Raw genomic sequence first — 12,647 nt, forward strand, 5'->3', positions numbered from 1 at the left:
TTTATACCTAAGGATGGTGAGTGAGTGGCTGGCAACAAGGAGCTGTTTGCTTTTTGCACTCCAAAGGAGCTGAGCTGATTTGCATCATAATTGGTACTCTTCAGATCTAAGTCAGAGGTCTGGATTGCTGAAAACTTCCTCCATCCCAGCTTCCTTTACCCTTCTCACATCAAATCTTTCCCAGCTGTGGGAAGTGGGTTTTTTACCATTGACTAGATGCATCCTTTGTTTATAGCTGAGCACTTCTAGTTCCCTGTCAAGGCTGGAGGTCACTAGTCCTTGGGGACGTGACAGAAGGAAAAGGAGTAGACATGAACAGTAGAGACATCAGTGCAGGCAAGTGTTCTGCATTCTCCGTGGGTTTGGAGAGGAGAAGCCAAAAGACTTGCTCCCACCTAAAATCAAACTGGCACAGGCCTTTCTGAGCCTGAGTCACTGTTAGATAGCGTGGCCCCCAGCATCCTGGCCTGAGAGAGTGCAGTTGGGTGGTAGGGGGCAGGTTCACCAGGGAAGGGTGGGGCGTTCCTTGCTAGTGACTGTAGCATGGCTGTCAGGTCTGGGATTGGCAGGTGTTCCTGCTCCCCAGAACTCAGCAGTGGTTGTAGTGCCGCTGTGGTGTTGGGAGAGTGCATCATCTTTGTCTGTACTGAAGGTGTCCTGATGCTCAAAGCATGAAGGTGGGGATGAGGTGGTGCTTAAGATGCATCGAGCTCTTGTATTCCTCACTGTGTCTGCTCCTGGGTGCCACATCACGGCATATAGAGAGGCAAGTGTGGAAGATTCAGGCAAAGACCCCTGTGCTGGGCAATGAGAGTGTTGGGGGCATGTTGAACTTTGCAGTGAGCTAACACTTTGGTCAGTCCCCTGGGAAACTGTAGCGTAAACTCTAGGTTGGCCCCAAGTAACTATCTAGATGTCACAGCCCCTTCCAGACTCCACTTTTTCCCAGTCAGAGGCATCACAAAGCTGACTACTACTGCCTTCTGAAAATTGGCAGATTCTGCATATAAGACTCCTGGTACTGGGTAGCAGAGATGGGGGGGGAAATGAGGTAGAGCCCTGGGTGTGGGATTGGAGGCTTGTTGTGGGTAAGGCTAGAATAATGCTGTCATGTCATAATATCATGCCATAATATGTGAGCAAAGCACCCAGTTTCCTCAGTATCTAGGTGAAAGTGGGCACCCGTGTGGCAAGCTGGGATGAATGTGTGTTGGCAGAGCTGTGTGGGGAAGCTAGCAGGACATCCACCTGCTCAGTGCCTGTGTCTGGACAGCTAGAAGCATTTCTCTTTTGTGAGCATCAAGATTATCCCCAAATTGAAACTCCCCAAACTCTGTTTTGAAAGTAACAAGATTTCACCTTTCCCAGCCTCACCCTCAGGCCCTCTTGGGAAGGTCTGAGTAGAGACTGGGCTGGGAACTTTTTCAGGCTTGTTGATAAGAACATGTGCTGTCTGGCTTGGTTTGAATAATACTCCAGTATTTACATCAGAGGCACAGCTTTAACAAAGCAGAGACCTGGGGCACGCTGTCACTCCCTGATGTGAACCAATGGGCTCCTATACAGCGCATCAGAGCAGACAGAAATCCAGCACATCGGAACAGACTTGATTTAATTAACTTGAATTAATGGAGTGTGGAAATTAATGCGCTCCATCAGACTCCAGTGTCATGTGTATCAGTGTCCCCGCGCTGAAAAATGGCAGTGAGGCACTTTGAACTATAGCTCGTTAAACACGCATTAGTTTAAAGCGCCCCACTGCCATTTTTTCAATGCAGGGACACTGATACATGTGGCAGTTGGACACTTTTAATTAGCATGGCTCGCTAATTAAAGCATCCCCCCCCCCATGCCTCCCAAAGCACGTGTAAAAATGCCCAATTAGCTTGAGAAACTCCCTGAGACCCTGGAAACTAGGAGCCTCGCTTCTGAAAGGAGCAGAGTGGTGCCACTCCATCCTGTCACTGTAGCTGTCTCTCATGTCTTGTGCTTTGGAGGAATTTTATAGGGAATATAAAAAGGCTTTAAATAGATGCAAAGGAAAAACATATCCAGATGGTTCTGTTTAAACACAGGCTGATTTGGGAACATGGGTGAATTTGCCAGATACCTTGTGTGAGTGGGTCATGGTCCCTCAGCAGCGCTTGTGGTAATAGGGAAGCAGCAGGACTCTTTGCACTGTTTAGAAGGTTGGAGGTTTAGCCTGGTATGTGTTTAGGGGCAGGCAAGGAAGGGATATGAGGGTTCCCCTTTACTCTGCACAGCATAGCTTGATCTTGGCTTGGACTGGGTGGTAGCCTATGGGGGCAGCAGCAATAACTCAATGGAGAGGTGGTGTCTGCTGCCCTCTCCTGATGAATGGTGGAATAACAGAGATTATAGAGGCTGACATGCCCTATGTGTATGGCCTGGCAGCGACTTGCCAGCTAAAAGATTGTATTGAATGTTTCCAGGGAGGTTTCCTGTGGTCAGAGATCAGGCAGGTGAGGTTTCACCCTCAAAGGAAAATTCTTAAGTTCGGGAGTGGCTGCAGGTTCTGGCTGAGCCTTCCAGAGTTGGCAGCAGGTTGTAAGCAACTGAGTGTCTGTAGCTCTCTTCTTCTTGCTCCAAGCTGCCTGGCATCTCCCTGACTGGTGGGCAGAGATTTGATCCTGGTTAAAAGCTGACACTTGGCCACTGTCTCAGACTGTGCACTGCATGTCAGCAAACAAGTAACTCTATGGATGGGAATAGTCCCAGTGCGGATGGTGCTAGCTCAGTCATAGGTCACAGTGTGTTTGTGCAAAGCACATTTATAGTTGTTGGGGTCTGAGGAATTCAGAGAGCCCCCTTCGCCTCAGATTATAATGCCCCCATTAAGAGTGTGGATGGGGGAAAGAAGTAGGCAAGCAGGCTAATCAATTAAATGCCTAAAGCAGTGGACCCCAGGTCCTGAAGGCAGAGCACTGGGATGGGCAGCGATTGGTCTTGGGGGGAGTGGGTCCCAGGAGAGTTGTCACAAGGATGCACTCCTGGTGAGAGACATGTGATGGCTTGGGGCCCCTTGGTGCCCTAACTAGCACCATCTCTTTTTTATCTACAGCACCGGCAGCTCCTGAAGGACAGTTTCATGGTGGAGCTGGTTGAGGGGGCTCGGAAGCTGCGCCACGTCTTTCTTTTCACTGACCTGTTCCTGTGTGCCAAGCTCAAGAAGCAGATTGGAGGGTGAGATGTCCCATGCTGGGCCCTGTGCTTGGCACCCTACAGTCAGCCAAGTGCTGGGCAGGACAGAAACCTGGTCCAGCGAGAGCAAGCTGGGTTTGTGTGAACAAACTGAGCAAGGATGCTACATGTACAAGGAGCAGCCAGATAGTGCCTGCAGCAGCATAAAGCTACCCTCCAGGACAGGTCCTGTCACGTGAGGAGTTGAACACTGCAGCCTGCTAAAGAGTGGGCTTGTTGACCTTGGAGTGTGGGCCAAATGCCCTTAGGCTCCTTCTCATAATACCCCTTGCCATAGTACTTCACTTTCAGTTGCATGATGCCCTTACATAATGGTGGCCTCTATCTCCCTTTTGGTGGCTAGACCACATAGTCCTTTCTGAGTCTGTCTCAGCCTTTGAGCCAGTAGGGTTGGGTTTTCTGCCCTGCTCAGTAGAGGCTCACAGTTTCATTGATCCAGAGATCCTGGGTTCATTTCCCTCAAGCCAATGTGTCACCCAGTGGCATAGCATTGTATCATCAGCTGTCACATAGAAAGCTGCCAGTTCTGCCTCCGAGAGGGGGTTGTTTAAAGAGATCACAGGGTTCAGAAAAAAACATCGCTATCCTCCAGGGCCAGAGGCAGCAGGCTTACAGTATTGGAGGGCACCATGCTAATCATTGAATTGAAATGGGAATGACTCTTTCCAAGCTCTATTGCTGAGGAGCAGCCCCAGCCACGCTGTGCTTCCGTGGTAGGGATCAGAATGAGCTACAGCTGTTGACACCACCCTACGACCTGCAGAGCTGAACTAAGGGGAACAAGCCAGGATCTGAGGGAGCATAAATGTCTTAAAGTTGTGTCCCCTTTCCCTTCCAGGAAAAGCCAGCAGTATGATTGTAAATGGTACATTCCGCTCACAGACCTCAGCTTCCAGACAGTGGATGAGGCTGAGGCTGTGCCTAACATCCCGCTCGTGCCTGATGAGGAGCTGGACGCCATGAAGATCAAGATATCCCAGATCAAGAATGACATCCAGCGGGAAAAGGTACTGGTGAACAGCAGAACTTTTTCTCCAGCACAGAGCATGTACTGCATCTCAACTGGGAGACAGGGCACTGCCCTGGGGTGAATGAGTGTGGTTTCCCAGTAGTCCTGCTAAGCCATGCTACTTGAATGAGGTCCCCAAGACAACTAAAGTACTAGTTACATGTGTACCTGATATGTGGTTGGCTGTTATGAGGCCAAACTCAGGGTTTATATGCTGAACCCTGAGTGCTGGTGTCCTGTAAGCACATGGGAATGACAAAGGCTCAGTATCTCCCCGCAGCAGCTGTAGGTTAACTCTTTGCCTTTCATCTCCATGTCCTCTGCTGGTGTTAGGTTTTGGCTATGGTCTAGCTGGAAGCATGAACTGAGAGGAGCATTGTGTGGCTCTTACAGTTTTGGTTGTAAACAGAGAAGATTTTTTGCTACATCCGTACCAGCTTTTAAGGTGTACTTGGGACCTAGCTGATCCCAGAGCAGGAGGAGGTGTCCAGAGAAATTAATCAAATGTTTTAGCTGCCCACAGTCCACTATGGGCCTCTGTGTTTCTAAACATTGGCCTTTCCTCATTTGCTAGGTCTGGGTTTTCTCAAAGATGGTAGAATTCAAGTTAGCCTATTGTGAGAACAGCCAAGATGCGACTGCTGAGACCCTGCCCAGTGACCAGCAAAGTGCACGGACCTTCACTTGCACCTTTTGCCCCCAGTTACAAATGGGATTTCTACCCCGTGGTCCCTGCTAGCTCTCTGAGGGTTACCTAGGAAGAATGGTGTGGTATGAAATCACCTGTGGAAAAAGTCTTTTTGCTGACTCAACTGCTAAGTCACAGTTTACAGGTGTCTCCTAGATGCAAGAGGGTCAAACAATGTCATAGTTGAATTCCAGGATCTAGGGTTTGTCCAAGGAAAAACTTGGTGGCGGGTGACTTCAGAAAACAGGTTCATAGGGATGGGGAAAGGACCACGGGCTGCTGTCTCTACAAAGAATGCTGTCTCCGGGATGCTGTTTTATCTGTGTGCTCCCTAACTAAAGATGCTCTTGAAAGTACCCTTTGTGCTGTGCTGTGCTGTGCTGTGGCAGCTGCAGCCACTCTGGACTGGAACCTACATTGTTCTGCCTGGGTTGGTGAATGGCTTCCCCTGCAGAGTGCCTTGGTCTGCAAGGGCTGTTCACATTAGCTGCAAGTGGGACTCAGGGCTAGAGTATGAAGTACATTTATTGACTGAATTTATAATTTGCACTTCCCTGAGTGGGGTAGGGCCCTACCTGCTCTGCTGGCAGGCCCTCTGTTGCCTGGGGTAGGGCTGTGCCTCCTCATAGAGGGCAGGGGCAAATCCATCTAAAAGCTGAGCCTAGTCTTATTCTCTGTGTTGGTGCTGGAGTGTGACCTTCATGTTGTCTCTTTCTCTTCTCCAGAAGGCAAATAAGGGCAGCAAAGTCATTGAGAGGTTGAAAAAGAAGCTCTCTGAGCAGGAGTCTCTGCTGCTGCTGATGTCCCCCAACATGGCTTTCCGGGTGCACAACCGCAATGGCAAGGTAAGTAGCTCCATGCACTTTGCCCAGGCCTCATGTACAGGGTGGTGGATGTGGTGTAAGCAGGCTTGTAACTTCCTCTTTGTGATGCTGTTCTCTGTCCAAAGAAATTAGATCGGCTTGAGTGTTGTCCTGCACACTAATGGCTGGCAGCAGGCACAGAGCAGCAGCCTGGGGACATCAGTTAAGTTGGACAGTCTGCATTGCACAAACATAATCAGAACCCCCTGCCTCATCCCCTCCCCTGACAGAGCGGAAGTGCCTGTGTTCCTTCACCTGGGGCTCCCCACTCAGTTCCATTACAGCCACCTGCTTTGGCACTACTGCTGTTAAAGAATCATGGAGCGTCTCCTGTAGCAAATGGGAGAGGGCTATGTTGCTGTTGGTGGCTGACATAGCATCCACATGCACTTGTCACTGGATCATTACAAGATCCAGCTTGCTGATGTTTGGACCATAGGCATCTTTGATGTCTATCCTCCTAGACCAATGTCAGCCCGCCCCTGCACCGGAGCACAGCCAGGAGGTGTTGTGGGGAGCACCCAGCTATTACAGCAGCCCAAGTCTCACCTGCCATTTGCAGGGCAGTGCTTTGTGATAGCTTGGACTGAAGTACCCCTGGCTGGTTGTGGTGTTACACCGTGGAGGGAGAATACAATGCTGTGATTTCAGTGGATACTAACAGATCAATGATGTGAGGAGCACCAGTGAGATGTGACTTTGCCTGGTGGGTGGTGGACCTGCTCTGGGCAAGTCAACCTGATGTGCTCCCCATTTCCCTGACACTCTCTCCACAGAGTTACACATTCCTCATCTCATCAGACTATGAACGTGCTGAGTGGAGAGAAAACATCCGGGAACAACAGAAGAAATGTAAGTGTCCCTCTGCCAGCTGGAGCCCCTGTCTCAAGGAGTCACAGAGACTGTCTGGCTGAGTAGCTGCAGCATTTGTGCTCTTCCTCTGCTGGGGGAAGGATAAGGGTTGTCCAAGCCTATCTGAATTCCAGGGAGTTAGGTGAGGCTGGCTTCCTACCCCAGAGGACCTGTGAGGCCAGCATGGCTGCTTTCTGTCCTTCTGCCCTTTTACTACAGCTGTGACGAGTGGAAGATGGGTTTGATTGCAGTTCCCAGATCTGACTCTTTGGGAGTTGGGGGCTAAGAAGATCTCTCAGTGGAGTCACCTCTGGCATCAGCCAGCCAGAGCTGGAGTTGTATGCTTTTCAGAGCACAGTAAAAGGCCCATTCCTTACCTCTGTCTCTTACCTGAAGAGGAGCAACTCATTTTTTTGGAATGGGGTTGGTTATGGTTGCAAGGAGGAGAGTCCCTGGTTCCTTTTGTGGTGCCCAGAGGCTTTAATCCTCTGAACATTAAGTCAGTGAGGTACTGCAGATGTGCAGCAGGCTTCTAGAGGTATTGATAGGAAGTCAGGGCTTCATCTGTGGTTCCCTTTAGCTACGTACATGTTCTGTTGTATTGTTACCAGGCAGTGCCTGAGAAGCCATTTCCTGTGCTGATGCCATTGCCTCTCTGAATTTCCTTGGCAGGCTTTAAAAGCTTCTCACTCACATCAGTGGAGCTCCAGATGTTGACCAACTCATGTGTCAAGCTTCAGACTGTCCACAACATTCCCCTTACCATCAATAAAGAAGGTAAGTGGTTGTCAACAGCTGCTGTTAAAAACAACAAGGTCCTGCCTGCCCTCTTATATTTCCCTTATCCTCTTCCGGTTTTTTCCTTCAATAAAAGGCTTTGAGTGAGCCATAAGAGACTGGTGGCCCCAGCAGAGCAATGGCTGGAGACCACCTGTACCCAGCTTGTATGGTGTAGTCTGAGTGGATAAGAAGGAGCAGGGCTGGGAGGGTGTGGTCCAAGGTCCCACCATTACTGATTTCTGCAGTATAAATAAAGGCTGAAAAATGCATGCGCTTCTTGTTTTTGCTAGGTTTTGCCCCCATGTGGATGCAGAACCTCTGCCTGTCTCCGCACTATCCTCCACATCTTCTGCTGGCTCTGGTTAAATTTTCTTTTATTTTGATAATTCTTTCACTTCTCCCATTACTCTTATGCACTCAGTCCTCTTCCCTTTTCCTCCTTGTATCATTCATCCCCTGGCCAGAGCAGCCACACTCCTCCTTTCTGTAGCAGCAGTTCCTGGTTTTCCAGACTGCAATCTTGCTTTGGGGCTCTAAACCTAATTTCCAGTCTAATTCAATGTCTGTGGGGCTCACAACCCCATTTGAGGTTGCAACCCTGAATTTGGGAACTGTCCTAGGACCAGCCTACTGCTTTCTTAGCGGAAGATGTAGCCATGAGAGTTGCTCCTGGGTGTGTGTGTTTGTTTGTTTTTTTTTAAACTGGCAATTTTAAGATGATCAATTTGGATCTGAGAAAAAGGTGTAAGCTCTGGTGTCCTCCCTGCAGAGAAGGTAGGCCAGGGGATTTCCAAATGAGTGGGTAAGGGAGGTACAGTCTGTTCTGCTTTGCTCGCTCTCTGCTTGTTGGCTGGAGGCATTAACAGGAAATTGCTTTTATGCTGATTGAAATGTTTGGCCTGTGCACCTGACTGGAATTTCTATTGCAATAACTGGCATTGCTGCTGTCTGAGCAGCAAAAATATCAACTGAAGCCAATCTCTGGGGGGCCAGTCGCATGCTTGGAAGCCCCTGTGCTGGTTGCAGTAAGAAGATTGCGGAGAAGCCTGTGCAGCATTAGGTTTGTAAATTTGAGGCCAGATGTAATTTGTGCAAAGTGCCTCTGTGCACAGTCAGTGGTTCCTTGCAATGCCTGATTGAAGCTACAAGGGGTGCCAACAACTCAGGAATCACCCTCCTGTCTGAGACGTTTTACCCAGGGTTGTTGAAAATAACAGTTAAGCTCAGCATTGCTGGAAGGTTACAGACATAAGAGAAATCTAAAGAGACCAACCTCACTCCCAGCCTTGCCACTGTCGTGGTGTGACTCTGGGTACCCCTTTATTGCCTAGGGCCTGTCTCCCTTCCAGCCCTTGTCTGATTTTTCCCTTTTTATATCATGAGCACCAGGGAACAAGGACCATCTCATACTCTGGAAGTACTGGACACAAGCAGACCCTGTTCTCAGGGTAGAGACCTACAGTGTTCCATTAGGGTTTGGTTCCATTTGTGAGTTTGGTAGTTCTCTGTATATGGTGTTCCCTGTAGTCAGTCAATTTCCTGCTTTTCACACAGCAACATGGGAAAGAAAAACATATTTAAACATGGTGAAGTATGATTATACAACTGCCCAATTTGTCAGGAGTGCCCTGGGGCAAAAGCTGTGCATGACATGAATTATAACTCCTTATTAAAACATTGCCTCGCTCTCCCCTGCCTGGGACGCATTTATAGATGCTTTGCCGTGCACCCATAAATCTCAGTGATGAAAGTCTCATTTCCAGGCCTTCCTTTAAGCTGTAACCAAACTCTTTTTGCACAGATGATGAATCCCCTGGGCTCTATGGATTCCTGAACGTGATCGTCCATTCTGCCACAGGATTCAAACAGAGTTCGAGTGAGTTGCAGATAGGTGATATACTCGGGGAGGTACAGAGGGAGTTGGCTAGTAGAGCTGTATTGTATGGGGTATTTTGGGTATCGAGGTGGCAGGACCAGGATTAAGCTGGGATTGCAGTGCCTGAGACTGGTGAGTAGGAAAGGAGTTGGGGCATCTGCAAATCTGGCAGGATACCAAGCAGCTTTTTGTATTGTTAAGGCACTCAAATAGCTGGGGCTCAAGAACTAATCATTTTGCTGTTAAGATGCTACTGTATTTCCTGCCTGGCTAGCTCCCTTATTCATTTTCTAAGCCTATTTAACACTGCAGTGAAAGTGTCAGGCAGAATCTTTAAGATCATAATAACAGTAGCCAGGAGATTGTAATAAACACAGGATTGAGGTTTTGCTGAAGGACTGGGCAAAGCTGAGCAGAGTGAAGAGAGAGACCCTTTCTCAGCCGCTAAAGTAACTTAAGAACACAGTCCAGTTTCCAGTGAAGTCAGCGGGGGAGTTTTCCAGGGATTTTAATGAGAGTTAGAAGAGACCCTACCTTGCAGGGCAGGTACCTTTCTCTCTGAGTAACTGTGTCTCACCCCGCCCCCCCAGGATTTATTTCTGTACATGGAGGACCTTTTCTGACACAAGACATGAAGCTTCTACCAGTTAAAGATAAATTGAATACTCTCTGGCATCAGTGAATGCCAACCACTTGGAGTATGTGTGAAGGGTCTGAAGAGGTTTTTACTATCATGTTTGCACCTTACCCCAGGAGCCACTCCTCAGTGGGGATGCTCTCACAACAGTGAAATGTAGTGTTTGGGTTAGCTGACTCATGTAGCCCATTCACACTGGGGTTTGCAATAAGTTAGCTATGCCAGGGCTAGGAGCATCAGCAGACAGAGGTCTTTAGGTAAAGAAACACATAAGAGCCAGTTTGGATAGCAAGAGATTCTGGTACTTGTAACAAATTTTTTGTTTCTTTCTTCCCTCCAGATCTGTACTGCACATTAGAGGTGGATTCCTTTGGGTATTTTGTGAACAAAGCCAAGACCCGTGTTTACAGGGACACCACAGAGCCCAATTGGAATGAGGTGGGTTGGGGTGTTCGTGGTGTGAATTGTCTGATGTGTGGGACCTTGGTTATTCCCCTGCGGCCAGAACATTTAGAAATGAAGAGGCTGTTCAGTGTATAATCTGTGCTGTGCAGTCTGGACTTTAGCATGCACAGCACATCTGAGAATACATTTTGTGCTTCCTGTCATTTCCTCTTGGCTCTTTGCATTTGTGAGTGATTTATTTTGCAGCATCACTGATGAAGAGAACCTGTCAGCCATAGAGGGATATTGCATTGTCAGGCAGATGATTACATGAATGATAATTGAGTAGATATAAGGTTTAAAAAAAAAAAGCAAGTGTCATCTGTAGAAATGTATTGAATAAGAAAGTGTTTTGGAAGGAAAGGGAGGGATAGTTATTAAACCTTCAGCTTTAGGCACCCTGGATCTTTGTAGCAGGTTTGTTTTAAATGCATTGGAACATAATTAAATGCCAGAAATATGGGACCATCAATTTCTCTCAATGAGTAGACTATGAACAAGGATACCAGACATTCTCTTCAGGCAATATCCAAAGTACCCCCTACATGTATTGACCACAGTCCTGTTCAGCCCCTCTGAAGACTGACTCCATTAGGCAAGATGGGTTTTATCTTTCATCCCATCAGACAGGTTTTGGTGATGCTGAATAAATCATCACAGTGCCTGTATTGTGTCCTTATTAACTTATTGCTACTCTTCTGCTTCCTGGATGTGCTGTAGGAGTTTGAAATTGAGCTGGAGGGCTCACAGACCCTGCGGATTCTGTGCTATGAAAAATGCTATAACAAAACCAAGCTCACCAAAGAGGATGGAGAGACCACTGACAGGATCATGGGGAAAGGCCAGATCCAGGTGAGTGAACTGACCCATTCCCAGACTCCGTGCTGTGATAGGGAAGCAGAGACCTGTTTCCATACATTCCAGTGGTCTCTGCTTCAAGAAATATTCCAAACATTGGTTGCAGGTTGGGGATTCTCTTTGTCCAAGACATGTCTGGGAAGTTAAATATGATACGGCTTTTCCCATGTTCTCCTGACCCCTTCCAGTCTTGGATCGGAGGGGCATTCTGAAGGAGAAGGGACACAACGCTTGTAAGAACCAGGGCTTCATCCTTTGTCATGTCTCCTTTTACTAAGTTGCCTTTTCAGGTAACAACTCAGTCAGTGAGCCCCAGTTAGACTCCATGTACCATGGCAAGGCTGCAGGAGGAAAGAGAAAGTGAAAGAAGCGACTGCACGAGTGGGCTGTCTGAGTTTTCTAGGGCAAACACTACCAGCCCTAAATTATGGGCTAGGTCTGTAGCAATATGGTAATAGAACCAATAGCAGACTTGCCTGTGCTCCACCAGCCATATCCAGAGTGGAGTGTCTGTGACCACAAGTTCTGAGAGAGAGAAATAGCCTGTTTTGAGCTCTTACTCACTGAGAAGCAGCTTGTGACATTTCTGTAATCCTAGGAGAACATCAGAGCAGGATGGAGCTGTGATGGGATGGTAGCAAAGGGGGAGATACTTCCAGGGTGTTTCTGAGAAATGGGAAGCTGAAGCTCTGGATAGTGGATCCTGGGAATTTGGGCAGGTGCCCCACTTGTTCCAGGCCGGTGGGCACAGACTGTTGTATGGTTCCCTCTCCGCCCAGATCTCTGTTTCCTTTCTTAAGCCCCAGCAATCTGTGCCACAGCAGTTATCCTGGGTATAGTAGTTGTTTTGAGTTCAACTGTAAGCTGTTTTTGGGAAGGACCTTGCACGTGCATGTCCTCTAAAGCATCCTGCATGTTTATGGCACTTTGTGAAATAACTAACAATTCTCTTCTCCCATTTCTGTCACGTTCCTCACCTCTCCCTTGATAAGCTGTCCTCTGTAGCTGAGTGGTGGCTATGCAGATCTTATTCTCCTGTGAGATTTCCACAGGGGCTTTGAATGATTAAGGCCTACAGGACCAATTCCAACCTCTGGTTCTGGCAAAACCGAGTGTGCGTCTGGACAGCATGAGGCCTGCTCTTTCCCTTTCCTCTGCTGTGCCACCATCCAGGAAAACTTTGCCACCAAATCTCTGGGGAATGTTTGAAAGAAAGCAAATATTTGGGTATTTAAATCAGTAAATGCTAGTACAGTGCAGGATCTCTTGTGCACCTCACTCAGGCCAACAGTAGACTGGCTGCATCTACCTTTGGGGCTGTACTGACTGAAGCTCTGTTTCATGGAGCTTAGTGTTAACACAGAAATAAAACTTTAGTTGGAAAATCTTTGATGTCTCTCTCTTCTCTTCTGAGAGGA

The 12,647-nt window shown here is 48.1% G+C and overlaps 1 protein-coding gene across 1 annotated transcript in view; it reads left to right on the forward strand.

The window, feature by feature from the left end:
* BCR (BCR activator of RhoGEF and GTPase) overlaps nt 1-12,647 on the forward strand; it is a 132,481-nt gene that overhangs the window by 91,504 nt on the left and 28,330 nt on the right. Inside the window, exons 9-16 of the mRNA XM_090062162.1 lie at nt 3,083-3,204; nt 4,061-4,229; nt 5,645-5,764; nt 6,559-6,634; nt 7,307-7,411; nt 9,216-9,290; nt 10,268-10,365; nt 11,092-11,223. Coding sequence (XP_089918288.1) covers nt 3,083-3,204; nt 4,061-4,229; nt 5,645-5,764; nt 6,559-6,634; nt 7,307-7,411; nt 9,216-9,290; nt 10,268-10,365; nt 11,092-11,223 — 897 coding nt within the window. The remainder of the gene's footprint in view (nt 1-3,082; nt 3,205-4,060; nt 4,230-5,644; nt 5,765-6,558; nt 6,635-7,306; nt 7,412-9,215; nt 9,291-10,267; nt 10,366-11,091; nt 11,224-12,647) is intronic.

This window comes from Crocodylus siamensis, chromosome 9 (genome assembly GCF_052110815.1).
Source record: "Crocodylus siamensis isolate JL-2025a chromosome 9, ASM5211081v1, whole genome shotgun sequence".
Classification (NCBI taxonomy): Eukaryota; Metazoa; Chordata; order Crocodylia; family Crocodylidae; genus Crocodylus; species Crocodylus siamensis.